Raw genomic sequence first — 17,113 nt, forward strand, 5'->3', positions numbered from 1 at the left:
AGGGCTCGACAGGGCTACAGATAACTCTGCTTGAATAATGTCTTTGTTGGCATTGACCTAATTACACAGCTTTGGCTTCACTAGCATTCCTCTTTATATTTGTGGTGGGGAGTTGACATCATTTCATAAATGAGGTTACAGAAAAGAAGCTGTTTCACAATCACTTGAAATACAGGGACAGCTCCTGGTATCACCTTTACTAAGAATAGTATTTAGAAAATAATCTGTCTTCCTTTGCTTCATCTCCTGAAGCCTCTGTGCTCCGTCTTCCTTAGCATATCGTTTCACCTAACATTTATAAATGGCAGTTAAATACTTATCAGCTTCAGAGTGACATCACCTGTTTGCCACACCTTAGCTTCCAAATGGTGTTAAGATTGTAGAGATTGAGGTCTCATTTCAATACAGGAGTCTCCAAAAGGCACCAAAGGGCCTGTTTTGGTGGTTTCCTCCCAGCCAAGGAGGTCAGGAGGTCCCATGAGCTCCAAGTCAGGCTGAGGGACACGTTTGATGGCCATACCTGAAATAACAACTTGGCCTTGTGCCCAAACATTTTCCATCACTGGAGCTTAATAATTTTGCTCCGTTGATTTTTCTAGTTGCCCATCCAGAACCTTCATGTCAGCATTTTACATATAATGTCACCTTGAACTGTGAACATCTGTTCTGTACTGCAGCAAGGAATTCTGATGGGTTTGTTTGTGTTGTTTTCCCCAGATCCATGGGAATGTTGGAAGTCGTGGGCTGAGCGAAGGCAGGAAGATGCTGCTAAGCTGCAAGCACCAAAGATGTTAAACGAATGCACTACTGAACCTAATGTCTATTTTGATAACAGCCATAGTGCTTATTAATAACTCCAAGGCAAACGGGAGGCTCTGGGAATGCACTGCTGCAGGGCTTGGGACCGGTCTACCCAAAATAGACAGAATTGCCTTAATGTGGGACTACTAATGTAGCACCAGGACGAATGTTACATTAACTATGCAGAGTGCTGTGGGAAAGGTTTAGCCCCTCCCTGAGGCAGTGCCAGAGCTTTTTGGTTAAGTCACAGGTAAGACCTTTACCAGAATTCCTTTCCCCAAGTGTCTGAGCAGCTGGCGTGGTTCAGTGAACAGTCTGCTACTGCTTTTTCTGTTCTATCCAGGCCTATTTGGGTTGGGGTCTTCTTTTGTTTCCTAAACCAGAGGAGAGCTCTCAGGCAGCAGTTCAGGGGTGCCAGTCCCTCCTCTGTGCACACCCTTGGCCCATGAGGTTCCATGGGCTGTCCCTTTCTGAAGGAAAGGCCACAGGGCTCCTTAGCAGGTTGGTGTTTACAGACCTCCGTTTTTGTTCTGGCTCCCAGTTGTGTGCTGTGCTTGCTGCACTGCTTGTCCAGCGCAGAAGGGTGCTGTGCCTTCATCCTTTATTGTGTTGGGGTTTTAATTTAAAAAAGAAAGAAAAAAGTACACTAGACTCTGCTGCTTCCCAAATGTTCCTTGTATTTTTACAAAAATAGGCTTTTACAATTCTTCCAGGTGATGGGGAAAATAGTCACTCTTTGTCCTTTAAGAAAACTGGATCATGACTTATTTTCAGGAATGCTCTTTGATCAGCAGCATACAGAAAAGGGTACTAAATCTGTTTGTGTTTTTAAATCTCTGTGAGCTAACAGAAACCAGGGATCTCCAAGGGGAGGATATGCCTGTGCCAGGGATGGGCAGGTTGGGAGACAGAACAGAGTCCAGACAGGTCAGGCAGCACTGCCTCTGTCTTCCTGAGCAGATGAAGACAATACAGTGTTTAGTTTTTAATTTCAATAAATTTAATATACAAAACTACATGTTGAAAATAAAAATATAATATGCAGTTTTTTGCAGTGTTAACTAACTGAATTTTAAAAGTACAATTTTTTTCTAAACAAGTACTCATTTCTTAACAACATGGTAATTAAGGTCATTTCAAAGGCTATGGTTGAAGCAAACATGTCAGTCACCAGTTGATAGTGTTTTGCACAAACAGAATCCAAACCTAAAAGACTTTTGGGGCAAAGGAAGAGAAGATAAACATTTTTCACCTCTTTTACTGCATTATTAAGCGTAACAATGCAACCAAAGTAACTGGAAAGCCGCTGCTGTGGCAAAGCTGGAGTGCAGGCTCTAGGAGGAAGATTATTACCGAGTTTCTGGAATCTCTTCCAGCTGTGGAATGATGCCTACACCGTGTCGTGCCGAGCTGTGTCCCAGAGTGTGCAGAACCAGTGTGCAGAGGGGAATCAAGTGGCCTCAGTCCAGCTGGGCTGCACAGGCACCTCGGCAGGAGCAGAGGGTGGGTCACAGCTCCTGCTTTGGCCAGCAGGAACCACTAAATGAGCTGCATTAAGTCACCCACCTTCTCCCAAATGCCAGAGTAAGGCTTCACTTGGATCTAATACCCTTTTAAGTGGTAGTGTGCTCCCTCCTGCTGGCCAGCTTTTGTTTGTGGAGTTGGCCCCAGTTCCCTGGCCTGGTCTTCTCCAAGGGCTGGGTGGTGCTTGGAACATTGGAACATTCGTTTTTTGAAAAGCAGCAGCCATTTATTCCCAGGTGCACTCTGTGCAGACATTGGGCTGCCTTTCTATAAAATGTATCACTCTGTGGAGTTACCTTTCCCCTGCCCAGCCAATGGTGTTGATTTGTTAAAAACCAGAGCCTCAGTCTCACAGTGGCCTGGCACTTCCCTTTCTCTTTGCAAGGCCACTGGTGTTACTCTCTCAGAGCACAGCCCAGCCAGGCCCCGCTGCATCCTCCAGAATGGATAGCAGCAGGGAATGTCTGAGACCACAAATGGTCACCGTAAATTAGCACCTCTCTTCCCAAGTTAATTAATTCTAGACAGGAGGAGAAACATTCACCCCTCATCCTGGGAGGGACTCAAAAGAGCTGCTTTCCATTGCTATGGCTAAACAAACCAAACCCCTTCTCCTGCTTACAGCTCTTGCCACTGGTTAGCAGCTTTCCATGGAGACAATAAGAACATGGAACCACATTTCCTCTGGCTGATGCTCAATTCCACCTTCTTAATGCCCTGGCAGACACGAGCAGCTGCTTTCCTTACCAAAGCCCTCTCAGGTGAGATCAAGAGCACTGGGCTGAGTGCACGTGTTCAGAACTGACCACAAAGCCTTTTTCAGCAGAACATGCAGGAACAGCCACTCTATACTGGTATCACAGGTAAGCTTGGACATGGGGCTGCAATATGAAGTGCAAGCTGGCTTGGGTTACATGACACTGGCATTACACTACAGCAAACAGCAGGGAGGGGACAGAGCTGCCCTGGGTGGGACTTGCCTCTAAAAAGCAGGACCTACTGGGGACAAGGAACAAGATGTAACTGCACTTTAGGGCTGATCTTTCCTCTGCTTCAGACAGATTTGTAAACAAAGTACAGAATAGCAGAGTTGTAGGAGATCACAGAAACCTGCCCAAGTGATGGACTTTTGTGGTAAATGGAGGAGAAAAGTAAACTAGCCTATTACACACACAACTGCAGTTCAGTAACTGTCAGAGATGCCTGTCCTGCTCCTCTGGACGCACAGACAAACAGAGTTATGGCTAGGGAATATTTCCCTATCTCTCAAGGGCTTCTCCAAATGTATTTCAACCAATTATCTGGTCAAAATAATGTAAACGTTACTTTTTAATGTCTACAGAGTAACCACAAATGGCATTAGGATGAGGTCAGAATGGAGGTCTTGATTGTTGTTTCTCCCATGTCCATCTACAGACAGTACAAGGTTGGAATTTCACTTTTTATTTACGCCCCAGTGATCTTTGCACCCTTTGAGCATCGAGAGTACATGACTGTAAGTCTTTAAACATGAGCATTTTTCTAAACAGTAACAGAAGTGGATTAGCTGCAAGGATAGCATAGCCATGTTGTAGTATAGAAGCTGCCCTGATCCTCTGGTTGTTGACAATGCATAGAAGATTTAGAATTATGGAACAACTGTCCCGCCCCCCCTCCCCCCCTTCCCCAGTAGTGTTAACAAAAGCTTAATTTTCCAGTTTTAAAGTGCAAATGATTCAGATACAACTGCTGCTGGAACAGGTCTGAACAGAAAATGAAGTCCTCTTATGAGATGTTTTCCAGAATATAAAAGATGAGCTCCATTATGACTGGCCCCTCACTCAACTGACAGGCCCCTCCATGAATCACTGGCACTAAGGCACTGTCCAGGTCATTCATGTATTGAGAGGGCAGTGGCTGTCCATTGCTCCCAGCTTGATAACCAACCTAAAAAATACAAAGAATGGGTTTTAAGAACAGGACATGAGGCTGTGAGTCAGGGAACAGGAAGGGGGAAGGAGCTGTGGCCTCTCTCAGGGAAGTCGGGCACTTAAACTGGATCAAGCAGGCACTAAAGCAGCTTTTCCGCTTGTCTTTGTCCTTGTGTTCCCAGTGGCTGCCTGGGCAAAAGGAGCCTCTTTTTTCTTCTGGTTTGTCAAAGCAGCTCCTTGGGATGAGCAGGACCCTCACACAGCATTAATTGCTGGGAAAAAGGCCAATTTAGAGTCTTCTCTGAGCATGGAGCAGGTGCTGCTTGTGCCATATGGGGGTCAAGCCCGTGCTAATTCAGGCTGGGCATTGGCTCTAACAGATGTCCCAAAACACCAAACAACAGCCAGCACCACCTGATTAGCATCTGATACTCATACTTCTTCAGCATTCTCCTGGTTAAAGTGCTGTATTCCCATTTTGGGGAATGAGTAAGAGAACAACCCCCTCCAGTTAAACCCAAACTCTTGAAGACTTACTTGATCTGAGTCCAGTGTAACACGCAGACCCAGCTTAGTCATTCCATCTTCTTTCAGCAGTTTCAGATGAGGACACAGAGCCAGACAGAAAGCCTTTGCCACATTTTCAGTCAGTCTGCTGTGATCAGCTGGGTCACTCAGACCATTGTGTTGCTCATCATTTTCCAGAAAAAACACCTGAAGGGAAGAGTCAACACGAGACATAACACTTGGCTTTTCTAGAAAATTCAGGTTACTGAGATGTCATTTAAACTTTTACAAAGGAAGACTTAAGAACTAACTCTTCAGGAAAGCGCAGCAAAAGCCCCTGAAGACAAGTCACTTTAGGGAGGAAAAAAAAAAACATCAGAAGAAAGATTTAAATTTAAATAGTCCTCTGAAACCTCTTGGATCTGGTCAAAAGCCTTGCTATGGAAATTCACTATGTATTGCATATGTGTTTAATAAAAACCTGATTTTAAACAGATGTTAAGTTCAGAAAAATTACATTTTTAATAGAAGCGTGAAGATCTCTGCTACAGTTGTCACTGAGCTTGTCTCTATTGAGCCCAGCTGACCTGGGAAAAAACGGCACACGGGTGCCAAGCTGCAGAGTAAGGAACTTGGTTCCTCCTCAGCAGGCAAAGTGAAACACTTAAAGAAATATTTTGACATCAGCATTTGTGTGCTGGCAGAGTCACAGGCAACATCAGTCATGCAAGCAATTTCTGAGTGATTTATGCCACAGCACTTTAACATGCAACATTTTAGAGAAAGTGGCTCAAAATAACATTTCTAGAAAACAATTTATATTAAGATTTGTCTCCATGTGGAAAGGCAGCTTTTAACCCAAAGGCAGATGAAACCAACTGTTCCTGTGTGTAACACAGCAAGCATTGCTGCGGTCCCCCCATGCTGCACACCCTGGTGCGAGCAGCAGTGGCTGCTGCAGCGCGGGCTGCGATTGCAGCAGTGCAGGATGTTTTATCCTGCAGGATGCCGCCCAGCAGCCCGTAAGGAAGGCACCACAGGCTCGTGGTGAAGTATTTGCTGCTTTCCTGTGCTGAGTGCAGCCCTGGCTGCAGTCCCAGCCCCAGTGCCAGGCTCACAAACCCACCTCTGTCCACCGGATGACCTTCCCGTTGGCCTTGTACTCGGAGCCATGGAATATCTTCACGCTGGTTATAGATTCCATGGATTTGCCATCAATAGGGCTCACAACGCTGCAAAAGGGAGAGAGAAGGGTGAGCTCTGACTCAGCACAAGAACTGAGCTGGACAGAGCCCTCTGCAGAAGAGAATGACCTTGGAATCAGAGACCAGTTCCTGAAAGGGGTCACATGCACAAAGCAGGGGCAGGAAGGACCTTGCTGAAGGTTTTCAACAAAGCTTTGCAGCACAGCTGAGATCCTGTAAGGTTCTGATAGAGTAACAAGGTGTTTCATACAGGTTGGATTTTTGCTCATTTGTAAACTCAGTGTAGGCCAGCAATACCTGAAACACAACTTACACAGCCCAGGGCTTGATTGCAGAACCTGAGATTGATCTGGAGAGCCTGAAACTACAGAAATATCCTTCTTTCTACGTGCTGAGTCCTGAAATATGGAATCCATCACAACAGCACTTTACTGCCATAAATACTTAAGCTGCCAAGTCCACCTTTCTTTTGGCTTAACTATCAAGTGTCTAAAGGTACTGTTGACGTTCAGCAATTTTGTTTCTAGCTCTACTTAATGCAGACTGCTCTGTTGGTGCTTAAAGTGACCACAGTGTGCAGGGTTCAGCACTGACAGTTGGAGACAGATTAGTGGTTTCCAATAACTGGATATTGGCAATGCAAAAACAATCCATAGCATTGCCAGTTTTCTAAATTGATGCCCCAAAGCTCTGGTATCTCAATTCCATTTTCATTACAATTAATTGCATCTTACCACTCAAAATAGAGGCACAGAATTTTAATTCCTATTGACTGAAGACTCAACACGCCTTACAAGATCAATTAAAAATTTTAACAGGCACCAACATGAAATGACTGCTCCTTTACTTACCCCTTATTAAAGTTTTTATCATCTTCTACCCACTGAATATGAACGTGTTCCTGAGGGTCTTCAGCATCTACTTTGCCACAGGTGATGGTGAAGTCTTTCATCTCTCTCAAGGCCTGTCTCAAAGAGTCCATGTTCTCAGCAGTTATCTGGACCATCACTCCATCTAGGGAACCAAGAAATCCTCGTAAGCCAAGATAAGCCACACCAAACAGAGCCTATAGAGAAAACAATAAACATCCTTCCTCTGTTTGCAACAGAAGTTAAATGCTCATTTTAAGCATCATGGGTAGCAGTGCTCTGTCAGACCATTTCTGAACACTCATATTGCTAAAAGGCAGACCTGCTGAATGCTGATGAGAGAAAACGCAACAGTAAGAGGAAAGGCAGCTCCCAGGTGAAGTCAGCTGTGGCAAAGTCGCCATGAGTTTGTCTCACAACTTGTCACCTGCCCCAGGCCACCCTCAGAAACCCTGCATGACCCTGCTCCATTCAGCCATCTCCTCTGTTGGCTCTGGAAGCAGCACTCCAGCAGTGACAGTATTTGAGAAGTCAGTGCAGAAGTAGTGGCAAAATGTACAGAATTTGGATTCACAGAATTAAGGTTGAAAAGGCCTCCAAGTTATCCAGTCCAGACTTTAACTCAGCACCACTTTGAGTCAAGCTCAGTTGTGGCAAAAATAACAGGACCGAAACACTTCCCCATGTAGAGACTGAGTCCTCCTGTGCCTCTGTCTTACCCTAACCACCAGTTCAGGCACAGGAAATGGCACAATGACCTGCATGCTCTGGTAGCAGTGGGCTGCCTGTCAGCCTGGGGACCCCACCCATGGCTGCACGCTCAGAGCTGCGAGCCTGGAGCTGGTGCAGCACAAGGAGCTCCTGTTCGCCTGCAGGGCTCTGCCAGCTGACTGCTCATTATGGGCACCTGGCATCCCTCACCACCGAGGGCAGGAGCCCTCCTACACACACTGCTGCCTGCACTGTCACAGCTGCAGGCACCTGACTGCACAGTTGTGCCATTCAGCTAGCAGGCACTAACAGCTTCCAGCCCAGAGTACACCATCAGCAGCTATTTCTGTGATACAACAACAAACCAAATCCGAGAGATACCAGCTCAGTGCTCTCAACCTGTCATGTTCTCATCTACCCACATACAAGCACATAAACAATGCACATTCATACCCTTGCACACTGCAGAGCTATCTGGTAGCAGAGGAAGTTTAGGAGGGCTTCCTCTGGTGGTTGGTGGATACATTCCATATTTCTTAGGCTCACGATTTCCTCATTCAACCCAAACCAGTAAATTGATCACAGGCTCCCAAGCCAAGTATTTCGTATCTTACCCTCACTTTCTTGTGACCCTGTTTTGCAGCATCTGCACAAATTCCTCCTCATTAAAGGGAACAGGGTGGCTTTTGCTAAGAAGTAGGATAGAGCTGAAGCAGCAGCATGACTCCAAGGCCCAAGCCATGTGAGCAGAGAGGGCCCTGCTAGCTGCAGAGCTGAGCTGGGCAAAGAGAGAAGTGCGTTTTCAGCAAGCAGTTCAGTTCTTACCTTCTACTATACTGGATTTGGCAAGGTAGCCTGAAGAGGATTTTAAAGCTCCACTGAACACAAAGAAGCTGGCACCAGTCACTGCAACAACAACAGGAGAGATTTAGTGAGGCTTTTGTCAAAAGTAATGCCTTACCCAAGAATCAGGTACCACAGCTCTATCAGCCAGAGAGGTGATTACCCTCAGTCAGGACAAATGCTGCTTGGAATTATGGTGCCTGTATTGTACATCATAAGCTTGGATATGCAAAGCCAAATCACCCAGTTATTTTCTAAACTGGACAACAGTTTTTGTCTTAAGTTAATGAATGCTTGTATTTTACCACTCTACCTCTCCATGCCCTACACACCTCTGAGTTTCAGAATTGCTAATTTTCGGTAACCAAGTACACAATTAACTTCTAAATCTTCCACACAGCTGGCAGATTGTGAGTGAGCTGTTTATGGATCACACTGTAACACCAACCCACCGGCAAGGCCACAGCTCAAAGCCACCTGACCTAAAGTGAAATTATCTTCAATGGCTACTAAGCATCATGAAATTCCTGCTAGAAATCTCTCTTCTTATCCAATAGGTGAAGTTAACAGAAATCAGACGATCATCAGTCCTGAGTGACATTCCATGCCAGTCCACTTGCTGGACTGACCAGTGATACTTGCAAAACATCCACATCAGCCTCTGTCTTGTTCTCATTTGGAGATTGTATAAATGTCTTTGCCAGCAATGTCCCCAAACCCACAACATTTAAATTCTCAGCACACAGATGCTGCAGCCTTTCAGCCTACTGTAACAAAAATATACCCTGGAAATTAGATGGTCTAATTAAGGTGAACATGAGAAGTTTCTTGAAGATGCATTATTAAAATGCTGCTGTGGTTGGTTATTCCTATTTAACTTTCTATCCTACTGAATCTAGTCTTTCTTTCACACAGTGTAGGTCAAGCACGGGCAACCACAACCTCACCTGCACATGCAATAATGCCAAAGCCAGCTCTCATTATTAATGGAGAGGTGTTGCCTAAGCCAGTTCCAGCACAAAGCCGCCCACTCAAGGACACCAGTGGTCAGACTGATTTTCTCTAAAAAATAACTGGGTGAAACCCAGCCAAACCCAGCTGTGGCCTATTCACAAAGCCCCACAAAGCTGGGGCAGCAGCACAGGGGCCAAGCAGTGGAGCCAGGGCTCCCCTCACCTTTCCTGGGCTGGTTGTGGATGCTGATGGCCTGTGTCTGGTAGTTGCCATCATCGTTCTGCACACACACCAGATGCGAGTCTGCCTTCTCGTTGAAACATGCTCCCCCTGCCAGCACATGCTCGTTGGATTTGTTCATGGCTTTCATCATCTGCAAACACAAAGGTTTAGCATTTCTGCCCAGTTCATCAAGCACTTCCATAAATAGGTGGTTCTTGGAGCAGTTTAATCAGAAGCTTCTCAAGTTCTCATATTGCGGGTCAGGTTTTAGTACTCAGAACCATAAACTGCTTTTGAGAAGAGGGTTCAGGTCTTTTACTGCCTGGATGCTTTAGTGCCATCTTTTGTGCAATTAAAATAAATGGTATAAGGGATAGCTGAGCTATAGAAGTTGCAAAAGCTGTTATCTCTACCTGGTTTTAAAAATACACAGGAAAATACCATTATAAAAACCCTGGGAGGAAATACTTGGCCTGTTTAGGCAACTACAGTTTTTTATGACATAATTCATAAATGCCCCTCCACAGCCACATGAGTGCTCAGACTGGGGCCATTTCATCCTGTTCTGCCACAACCAGACACCAAAACTTTAATGCCTCTGTGCTTTATCTGCATGAGCTGCTGAAACTGGGATCAATGTTCCCAATTTAAGACTTTTTAAAAAGATCTGAATCACAGACATCCAAAAGAATTTTCTTTCTCTGCAAAGGAGGCCTCCAGAAAGGATGAAAAAAAGTTTGTGACACATCTGCCCTTCAGTTCTGCTGACTATCATCTAACATACACTGAGTTACATGCCTTGATTATATAGTTTCTTTTCTTCTCTTCACTATTCCTCTTTGTGGAGGCTCAGACTCGGTGATTTTTGATCCAAAAGAAAACTGAGGGAGTCACCCAACTCAGGAATTTGTTCCAAACACGAAAATGACATGTTTGCTTAAAATAAAAGAAGTCAAATTAAATGACACAAATCCCCCCGCAGTGAAAACCCAGAAAAATGCGGAATTATTTGACATCTCCTAACAGCACTCACACTCCCACCTCTGCTTCCTGGAGCTGCTAAGCATGCAGGCTACACACAACACATTTGTCTCTCTCAGGCCGACGTAAAACCTTAATTACAGTGTCAGGAACATTAACTGATGCTCACTATTGACAAGTGTGCACAGGTGTAATGTTTGGGGAGGAAACTTAATTAAGATTTTGCATCAGACAACAGTGTCTTTCATTATCCAGTTGATCATGTCGTGCTCCAGAAACTGGATTTTAGCTCCAGAACAGGCACCTTTGTGGAGCCCAGCAGTTGACTTCAGCACAACAAGAAACAACTGGATGTGGCAACTGCTTGGTTAGAAGGCACATTATTAAGAAATCAGTCACCTTTGCTGAAGGACTAAACAGGCAACTAGAGACCTCTAAGCTGTAGAAAATTTAAATAATTTTGAAGACAAAAATATGTAATAGAAAACTATATATTAATGTGTGATTTGTTAATCACAGGCCAAATTCTCCCCATTTAGTACATGCATGAGATTTAAAATGAGTTTGAGTTTTTCTCCATAGTTTGAGTAACAGTCTTTTCTAATTAAACAGTGCTGTGCATGGAGAAAAAAAGTAAAGGTCTTGTGGTGTAATTCATCTTGAGACTGGCTCAGGTGGTTAGAGCAGGGTGCTGATAACACCAAGGTCATGGGTTTGCTCCCTGTATGGGCCATTCACTTAAGAGTTGGACTCATTGATCCTTGTGGGTCCCTTCCAGCTCAGACTATTCTGTGAATCTGTGAATCTTAATTCAAAGTAAACTCACAAAAAATTTCTATTAATTCAACTTTTCAAATGAATCACAAGCAATACATTAAATAAATACCACTTTCTCCATTTAAAAAGTTGAATCCTTGCATCACACTGGGAAGAGAACCCAAGCACAATACAGAGGTTTTGCTACGTCCCTGACACAGGAATTCCCTCTCAGTCCTGCTCAGTTCACGTCTGGCACAAGTGCAGCTGACACCTTGCAAACACCAGGCACAGCTGACACTGAACTGCATCATCTGTGCTATTCCAGACTGAATTCATTCAAACCTCACTGACCTCTTCCATTCTGGCACAACTGCATCAAAAATTAAAGCACCTTTTAACAGACCCTTTATCTTCTGGCTTCATCAATTTCATCTTTTTCAAACCTCATGAAAGAACACTTTTTTCAATGAATTTCTTTTTTCTCACTTATTTTACTCAAATGCTTCTTGCAGGGAAATTCCCTCTTGAGATAAAGCTGCGTTCTGCTCTGGCCTTACAAGAACTTTTACAAAAACAATTCTGCTCAGGAGGTTTGCTGTCACCCCAACTCTGACAGGTTTCAAACTAGCAAGGTACCGCCTTTCTCTTCAGACAGAACACAAAATCAATCCCCTTCTCCACTGTTCCCTTTTATTACTGTTCAAATACCTCCTCCCCCAGCTTTCTCTAGTTAGCAGCACTAACTCCTACAGATGCTGACTGATTTTCTCACACCAGAAATTAAGTATAAAATTTCAATATTGAGGAAACTTTTACATAAAATAATCAGCAATCCAACAAATACTATGAAATGCTTTGAGTGGGAACACACAATAGATGAGAAAAGCTAGTGCATTTTTTCTTCCTAGTTTACCTTGAGTGTAAAGTTTGTCAACTTGCTCAAATCAAACATATGACACTTTATGTAAACAGTTCAAAAACCTAAAGAAAAAGAGTTTAAGAGTTTCATTAATACTAAATGGAACTGCATTCTTCCTGTGCAGCCAGGCTCATTCACTTCCAAAAGCTGTGTGCATCATGCAGTTACTATTTGCTTTTGAGGCATTTTTCCCTAGTGGCAGTGAATAAAATAAAAATTCCTTTAGATCCCAGGTACTCCAATCAGAAAGCAACTGCACACAAATGTATGTATTATAAACATTACCTCATTATATCTGTTGCTAGGTATTTTGATGCTGGTTTTTCTGACTTCCATATCAACCACTAAACCTTGGACCACAGGCAGTGTGTACTGGTAGTTTCTGAAGTCCTGGTAATTAAAACAAGATTTTAAGTTAGGGACGATGATCATCATTAACATTGTAGGTTTCATAACTATCCTGGTGACTACTACTTAGTCCATTCAAATGATTGTTAACAGTGACTGGAAGGCAGGGAGGGACAGAGACACCACAGTGTGTAACCCATGTAATTGCAATACACAAATGAAAAAACATCATTGTTACTGTTAGTCATTTCACACATTTTCTTACATCAAAACTAATGTTCTCCAGCCTTGAATATCATCACTGTATGTAAGAAAATTTGCTCTCTGTGTTCTGTTACATTACTAGATGGAGTTATTAGTTTTTCTAGCAGTGAGATTAAGTTATGCATCAAAGAGAATTTCCTATATTCAAAATATTTGCTAAGTAGGAAGAGATAATAACATCTCCTCAGTCAGAGCGCTGTGTAATCAGAGAGCTGTGACTGCACACTGTGGTGACCCAGCGCTTCTGAAGAAGCAATCTAAGCAAATAATGCACTTATTTCAAGATCCAAACATCCTCCAGCAGCCAGGTTTGGGATGTTGATTTGGGTACCTTGTTACAATTCACTGTGTTGTTGAAAGCTAACACCTACTCTCAGTAAAAGCAGGTAAATTCACCACTACTTCCTCTTGCATCTCCTAAACCTTCCAGCTACTACATGCACCTGGAACCCCTATCTCCCCACATGGATCCACTCACACCAGTGGAATGTACAAATTCCACCACAGACTTACTGCAAGGAGGTTCATGATCGTGTGTCCAGTCTCTCCAAACAAAGGCTTACGGAATCTGACACTAAAAAGTGGGCATGGGTAAACTAGAATAAAACAGAACAGAACAGGTCAGATGGAAATTTACGTACTCAGACTCTGCAAAACCAGCCCTAAATACCATTTTCTCAGTTTAATGTGGCAAGCAGCAGCGAAAGAAGAGACTGGGAAGACTGGAATTTAAAAAGCAAAAGGGCAGAAGGGTTTAACATTATAACGCACCTTGGACGTGTGTCAGGGCTGCTTGCCCACCATGCTAGAAACAAGAATAATTATGGGGAAAGCTTACAGGTGCCACACTGCAGGACTGAACTGAGTGACCTGGGCCCTGATGGCAAAGATGACCTTTCTAAATGCTTTTTTCAGGCTACTTCTTGGAAATGGCTTCTATTTTTGTACAACCATCCTGCCGCTCTCCACTACAGCATCATCAGTCTTTCAGTTCTGTGGCTGACACATGACATTCAAGTGATAATTCAGATTATTTTATTTCCTGTTTTCATTACTTCATGAGAGTGTGGCAAACTCTATAGGGGTATGTCAAAAACAATTTAAAGGACATTTATGGTATGCCAGTGATGTAAAATATCTGCATTCCTTGGCTGACTTATCCATACCTCTAAAACATCTGTGATGCAATTCCAAGTGCAGGGCATGGATCTGGCTGCATTACATTATGTTGCAGCAGAAGCCTGGAACATGACTCATGCACTGGTACATAATGCCAAGGTTTCCCAAACACATGTTTGAAGGAGGATTCCTAAACTATCCTCAGGCAAACACTCAGCCTGATTTCCCCAAATGCCACACTCCCAGCTCCCAGGGTGGTCAGAAGGAGCTGCAAAGTGCTCAGCATCGTGTGAACAACATGAGGATTTCCTGATGGAAATCAGCTCCAGCCTCTGCACACTGATTTGATACCTGAAAGCACCACACACCACACGGCAACCAACCCGTGCACAGTGCCCTGAAGCACCAACAACGGCTGAATTTCCTGTGCCTGCCACCCTGGTTTCAAGCAGCAGCTCAGTTACATCCCAGATGCACCAAATTCCCTTAGCCTGAGCTGTTGGGCTGATCTGTGGATGCTCAGCAGATGTTTTCTGCACATCCAGCAACCCCCAGCGCTTCCTGCATCTGATCTGCACAGCCAGCAGCACTGGCTGGATTCTGACATTCCACCAGCAAAGAGGATGGAAGGAAACCCAAGACACAAAAGCAGCACCTTCCAGGGAAAAACTGAGGCAGTGCCCTGCAGTCACAACTGGCACAGCTCAAGGGAGTATGTCTAAATCCAAACCACAGCTGTAGGAATGATGCAAAGCCCAGCTTCTCAATATATCAGAGCAGGTACTTTTGTTTGTCACTATCAAAACACTTCTTTCTTTGCTCAAAAACAGATGTCACATCCAAAATATGAGCATTTTTGTTTGTTTTTCTAAATACTGATGGGAATAAATGCACTACTTAAAAAATGCCCACAGATACACACAAAAACCTACACACCTTTAACACGAATGTTTCTTTGGACAGGTTTAGCCTTCAGCCCTCATCCTCAGAAGGCAAATTATGAGGATTTTATTTTTCTCCTCCAGCAACATACATATTTTGTGGAAAACTTCCAATGTTCTCAAAACTTTAAAAGTTAGAGACAAATCTCTGTACAGCATATTTTAAAACTTATTTTGTTAAAATGTTCTGAAAAATTCTGGAAAAAATTATCAACAGACCATTTTCACAGTAATTTAGATTAATGAGATCTGCCAATTAAAACTGCAGATGTGTAAGACATACAATTTTTGGCCCGTCATGGTGGACAAACTGCCAATAATACCTTTGCTCCAGCAATGGTAAATGTCTTTTGAAAGTTATTTTATCTTAACTTTATGCTAATTTCATGCTAACTGCTAAGTTTTTGTTACATTAAACATTCTCTCCAGCCTATTTATTATTAGTTGCAACAGAATTTTTGCAACAAACTGTCCAAGTTTGTTGCCCCTGCACACATATTGTTACTCTCTGGAAAATGAAGCTAAAAGCAAATGCTCTTTCATTTCAGCATGGAAAGAGCTTAACATCTCAAAGGCTCTCCCATGTGCTAACTACACCAGCTAATCAAACTTGTTCTGCATGGAACTCTCAGGTCACTAAAGGGATACAAACAGCTGCTCAGAACTAGACTTTTCTCCACAAACATCTCCCTGGACCCAGCAGAGTTGTAAGAAGGCTGTAGGTCACATCAGTGCTGCACTGTGGCTCTGACACACAGCTTTTCCTTGCCTGTTTGAGCCTGGGAGGCTCTGACAGGTAACAATCCATGGCTGGGATTCTCTAAAGCAGAATCCACCCATCCCCTGCAGAAGTTACTCCAACAGTGCCTGCTACTCACGCCTGTATTCAGCTCCGAGTCTCAGCATCAGCCTGATGGGGAACACTTTAGCCCAGGGAGTCTCCCACTTCTGGATGAGGATACCAAACAAGTACGGTGGGGTTGGGAGCACCAGGTCTTGCAGGGACTGATACGTAGCTGCAACGTACAAGAACCCTCCGTGTTCTTTGCTTCCAAGGAAGCTCTGGCTGAAAAAGGAGTGTCCCAGGTTGCCAACAATGTTACCTATGGGAAAAAAAAAAAACAGTTCATTACTTCACTAGATTGAGAGCTGTATCAAGACTGTCAGGACTTTTTCAGAAGGGAAAAAAAAACTGCATTAAATTCACTTTGCTCCCTGAAGCATTAATGTGTATTAACCACATCTGAAACCATGATTTGCTGCACACAGGGGCTCAGGTTACCTCCTGTGCAAAATTGCTTCAACCCAGCCTTGAACACTTCCAGGGATGGGGCAGCCACAGCTTCTCTGGGCAGGCAACCTGTGCCAGGGCCTCACCACCCTTACAGGATACCACAGGAGAGCTCGGGCCAGAATTGCTGCTAAGGTGGTACCTGAAACCTCCTCCTGGCACTACAGAAACACCCACACAAAGCCTGTTTTCAGTGCCTTGCAGATATTCAAGGCGCTTCCAGTGCAGAAACTGCTGCTGATTGAACTAAACTCTTAGCTTCAGCTGCAATTTAAGGAGAGATGTGCACCTGGTCAAACAATTAATGTCCACTGGTTGTCCTTCCATTTAGGCAAACCACTGGGGTGCCTGCTCAGATATGTATTGAAGATATGGGTCATATCAAGAATTACACAAAAGACTGTTTATTTCATTAGTACACTTAATGTAAAATGCAACTGAGAGAGACACAGGGGAGAAACATCACTAATTTTTATTCACATTTTTACTCTTTGATGCTTCTGATTTCCAAAAATGTTTACACTCAAATGGCTGAATGAATCTGAATGTTGATTAGGTTATTATAGCATCCAACACAGCATTTAACATCGAAGCAAAGAACCATGGTGTGATTCCTTTTATCAAATGACAACAACAGCATGCAAATAATGTACAGAACAGCTGATCACAATTCTCCATAGGAAGATGTGAATATTAATAGCGCTGATTTGCTCTCAAACAAAAAGACAGTTTCGGAGAGCGTGGTGTGCTTGATCACACCACTCATGAGGAATTGCATGGGATTGAGGTACTCATGCAGACCTCCTGGGCTTCTGGAGCAAGCCCAGGCTTTCCCACCTGCAGACAGAGACTGCTAAGTAGCAGTTTCTGCTCTTTCTCCACCACCTCATAACAGAATGTTTGTATCTGAACTGAAGGTAGTGATGTGCATGTCTCCATCTGCAC

The 17,113-nt window shown here is 43.8% G+C and overlaps 2 protein-coding genes across 6 annotated transcripts in view; one reads left to right on the forward strand and one right to left on the reverse strand.

The window, feature by feature from the left end:
• CC2D1B (coiled-coil and C2 domain containing 1B) overlaps positions 1 to 1,845 on the forward strand; it is a 28,066-nt gene extending 26,221 nt beyond the window's left edge. For all 3 annotated transcript variants that reach the window (XR_001865054.1, XM_008640739.2, XM_017743516.1), the window contains one exon: positions 718 to 1,845. The gene's annotated coding sequence lies outside the window, so the exon portion shown is untranslated. The remainder of the gene's footprint in view (positions 1 to 717) is intronic.
• ZFYVE9 (zinc finger FYVE-type containing 9) overlaps positions 1,774 to 17,113 on the reverse strand; it is a 58,179-nt gene continuing 42,839 nt past the window's right edge. For all 3 annotated transcript variants that reach the window (XM_008640740.2, XM_017743515.1, XM_017743514.1), the window contains exons 11-19: positions 15,756 to 15,980; positions 13,331 to 13,413; positions 12,491 to 12,595; positions 9,547 to 9,697; positions 8,353 to 8,433; positions 6,799 to 6,961; positions 5,869 to 5,974; positions 4,773 to 4,949; positions 1,774 to 4,251 (exon numbers count right to left, since the gene is read on the reverse strand). In XM_008640740.2, coding sequence (XP_008638962.1) covers positions 4,090 to 4,251; positions 4,773 to 4,949; positions 5,869 to 5,974; positions 6,799 to 6,961; positions 8,353 to 8,433; positions 9,547 to 9,697; positions 12,491 to 12,595; positions 13,331 to 13,413; positions 15,756 to 15,980 — 1,253 coding nt within the window. In that variant the 3' untranslated portion in view covers positions 1,774 to 4,089. The remainder of the gene's footprint in view (positions 4,252 to 4,772; positions 4,950 to 5,868; positions 5,975 to 6,798; positions 6,962 to 8,352; positions 8,434 to 9,546; positions 9,698 to 12,490; positions 12,596 to 13,330; positions 13,414 to 15,755; positions 15,981 to 17,113) is intronic.

Source organism: Corvus brachyrhynchos, unplaced genomic scaffold (assembly GCF_000691975.1).
Source record: "Corvus brachyrhynchos isolate BGI_N302 unplaced genomic scaffold, ASM69197v1 scaffold48, whole genome shotgun sequence".
Lineage (NCBI taxonomy): Eukaryota > Metazoa > Chordata > Aves > Passeriformes > Corvidae > Corvus > Corvus brachyrhynchos.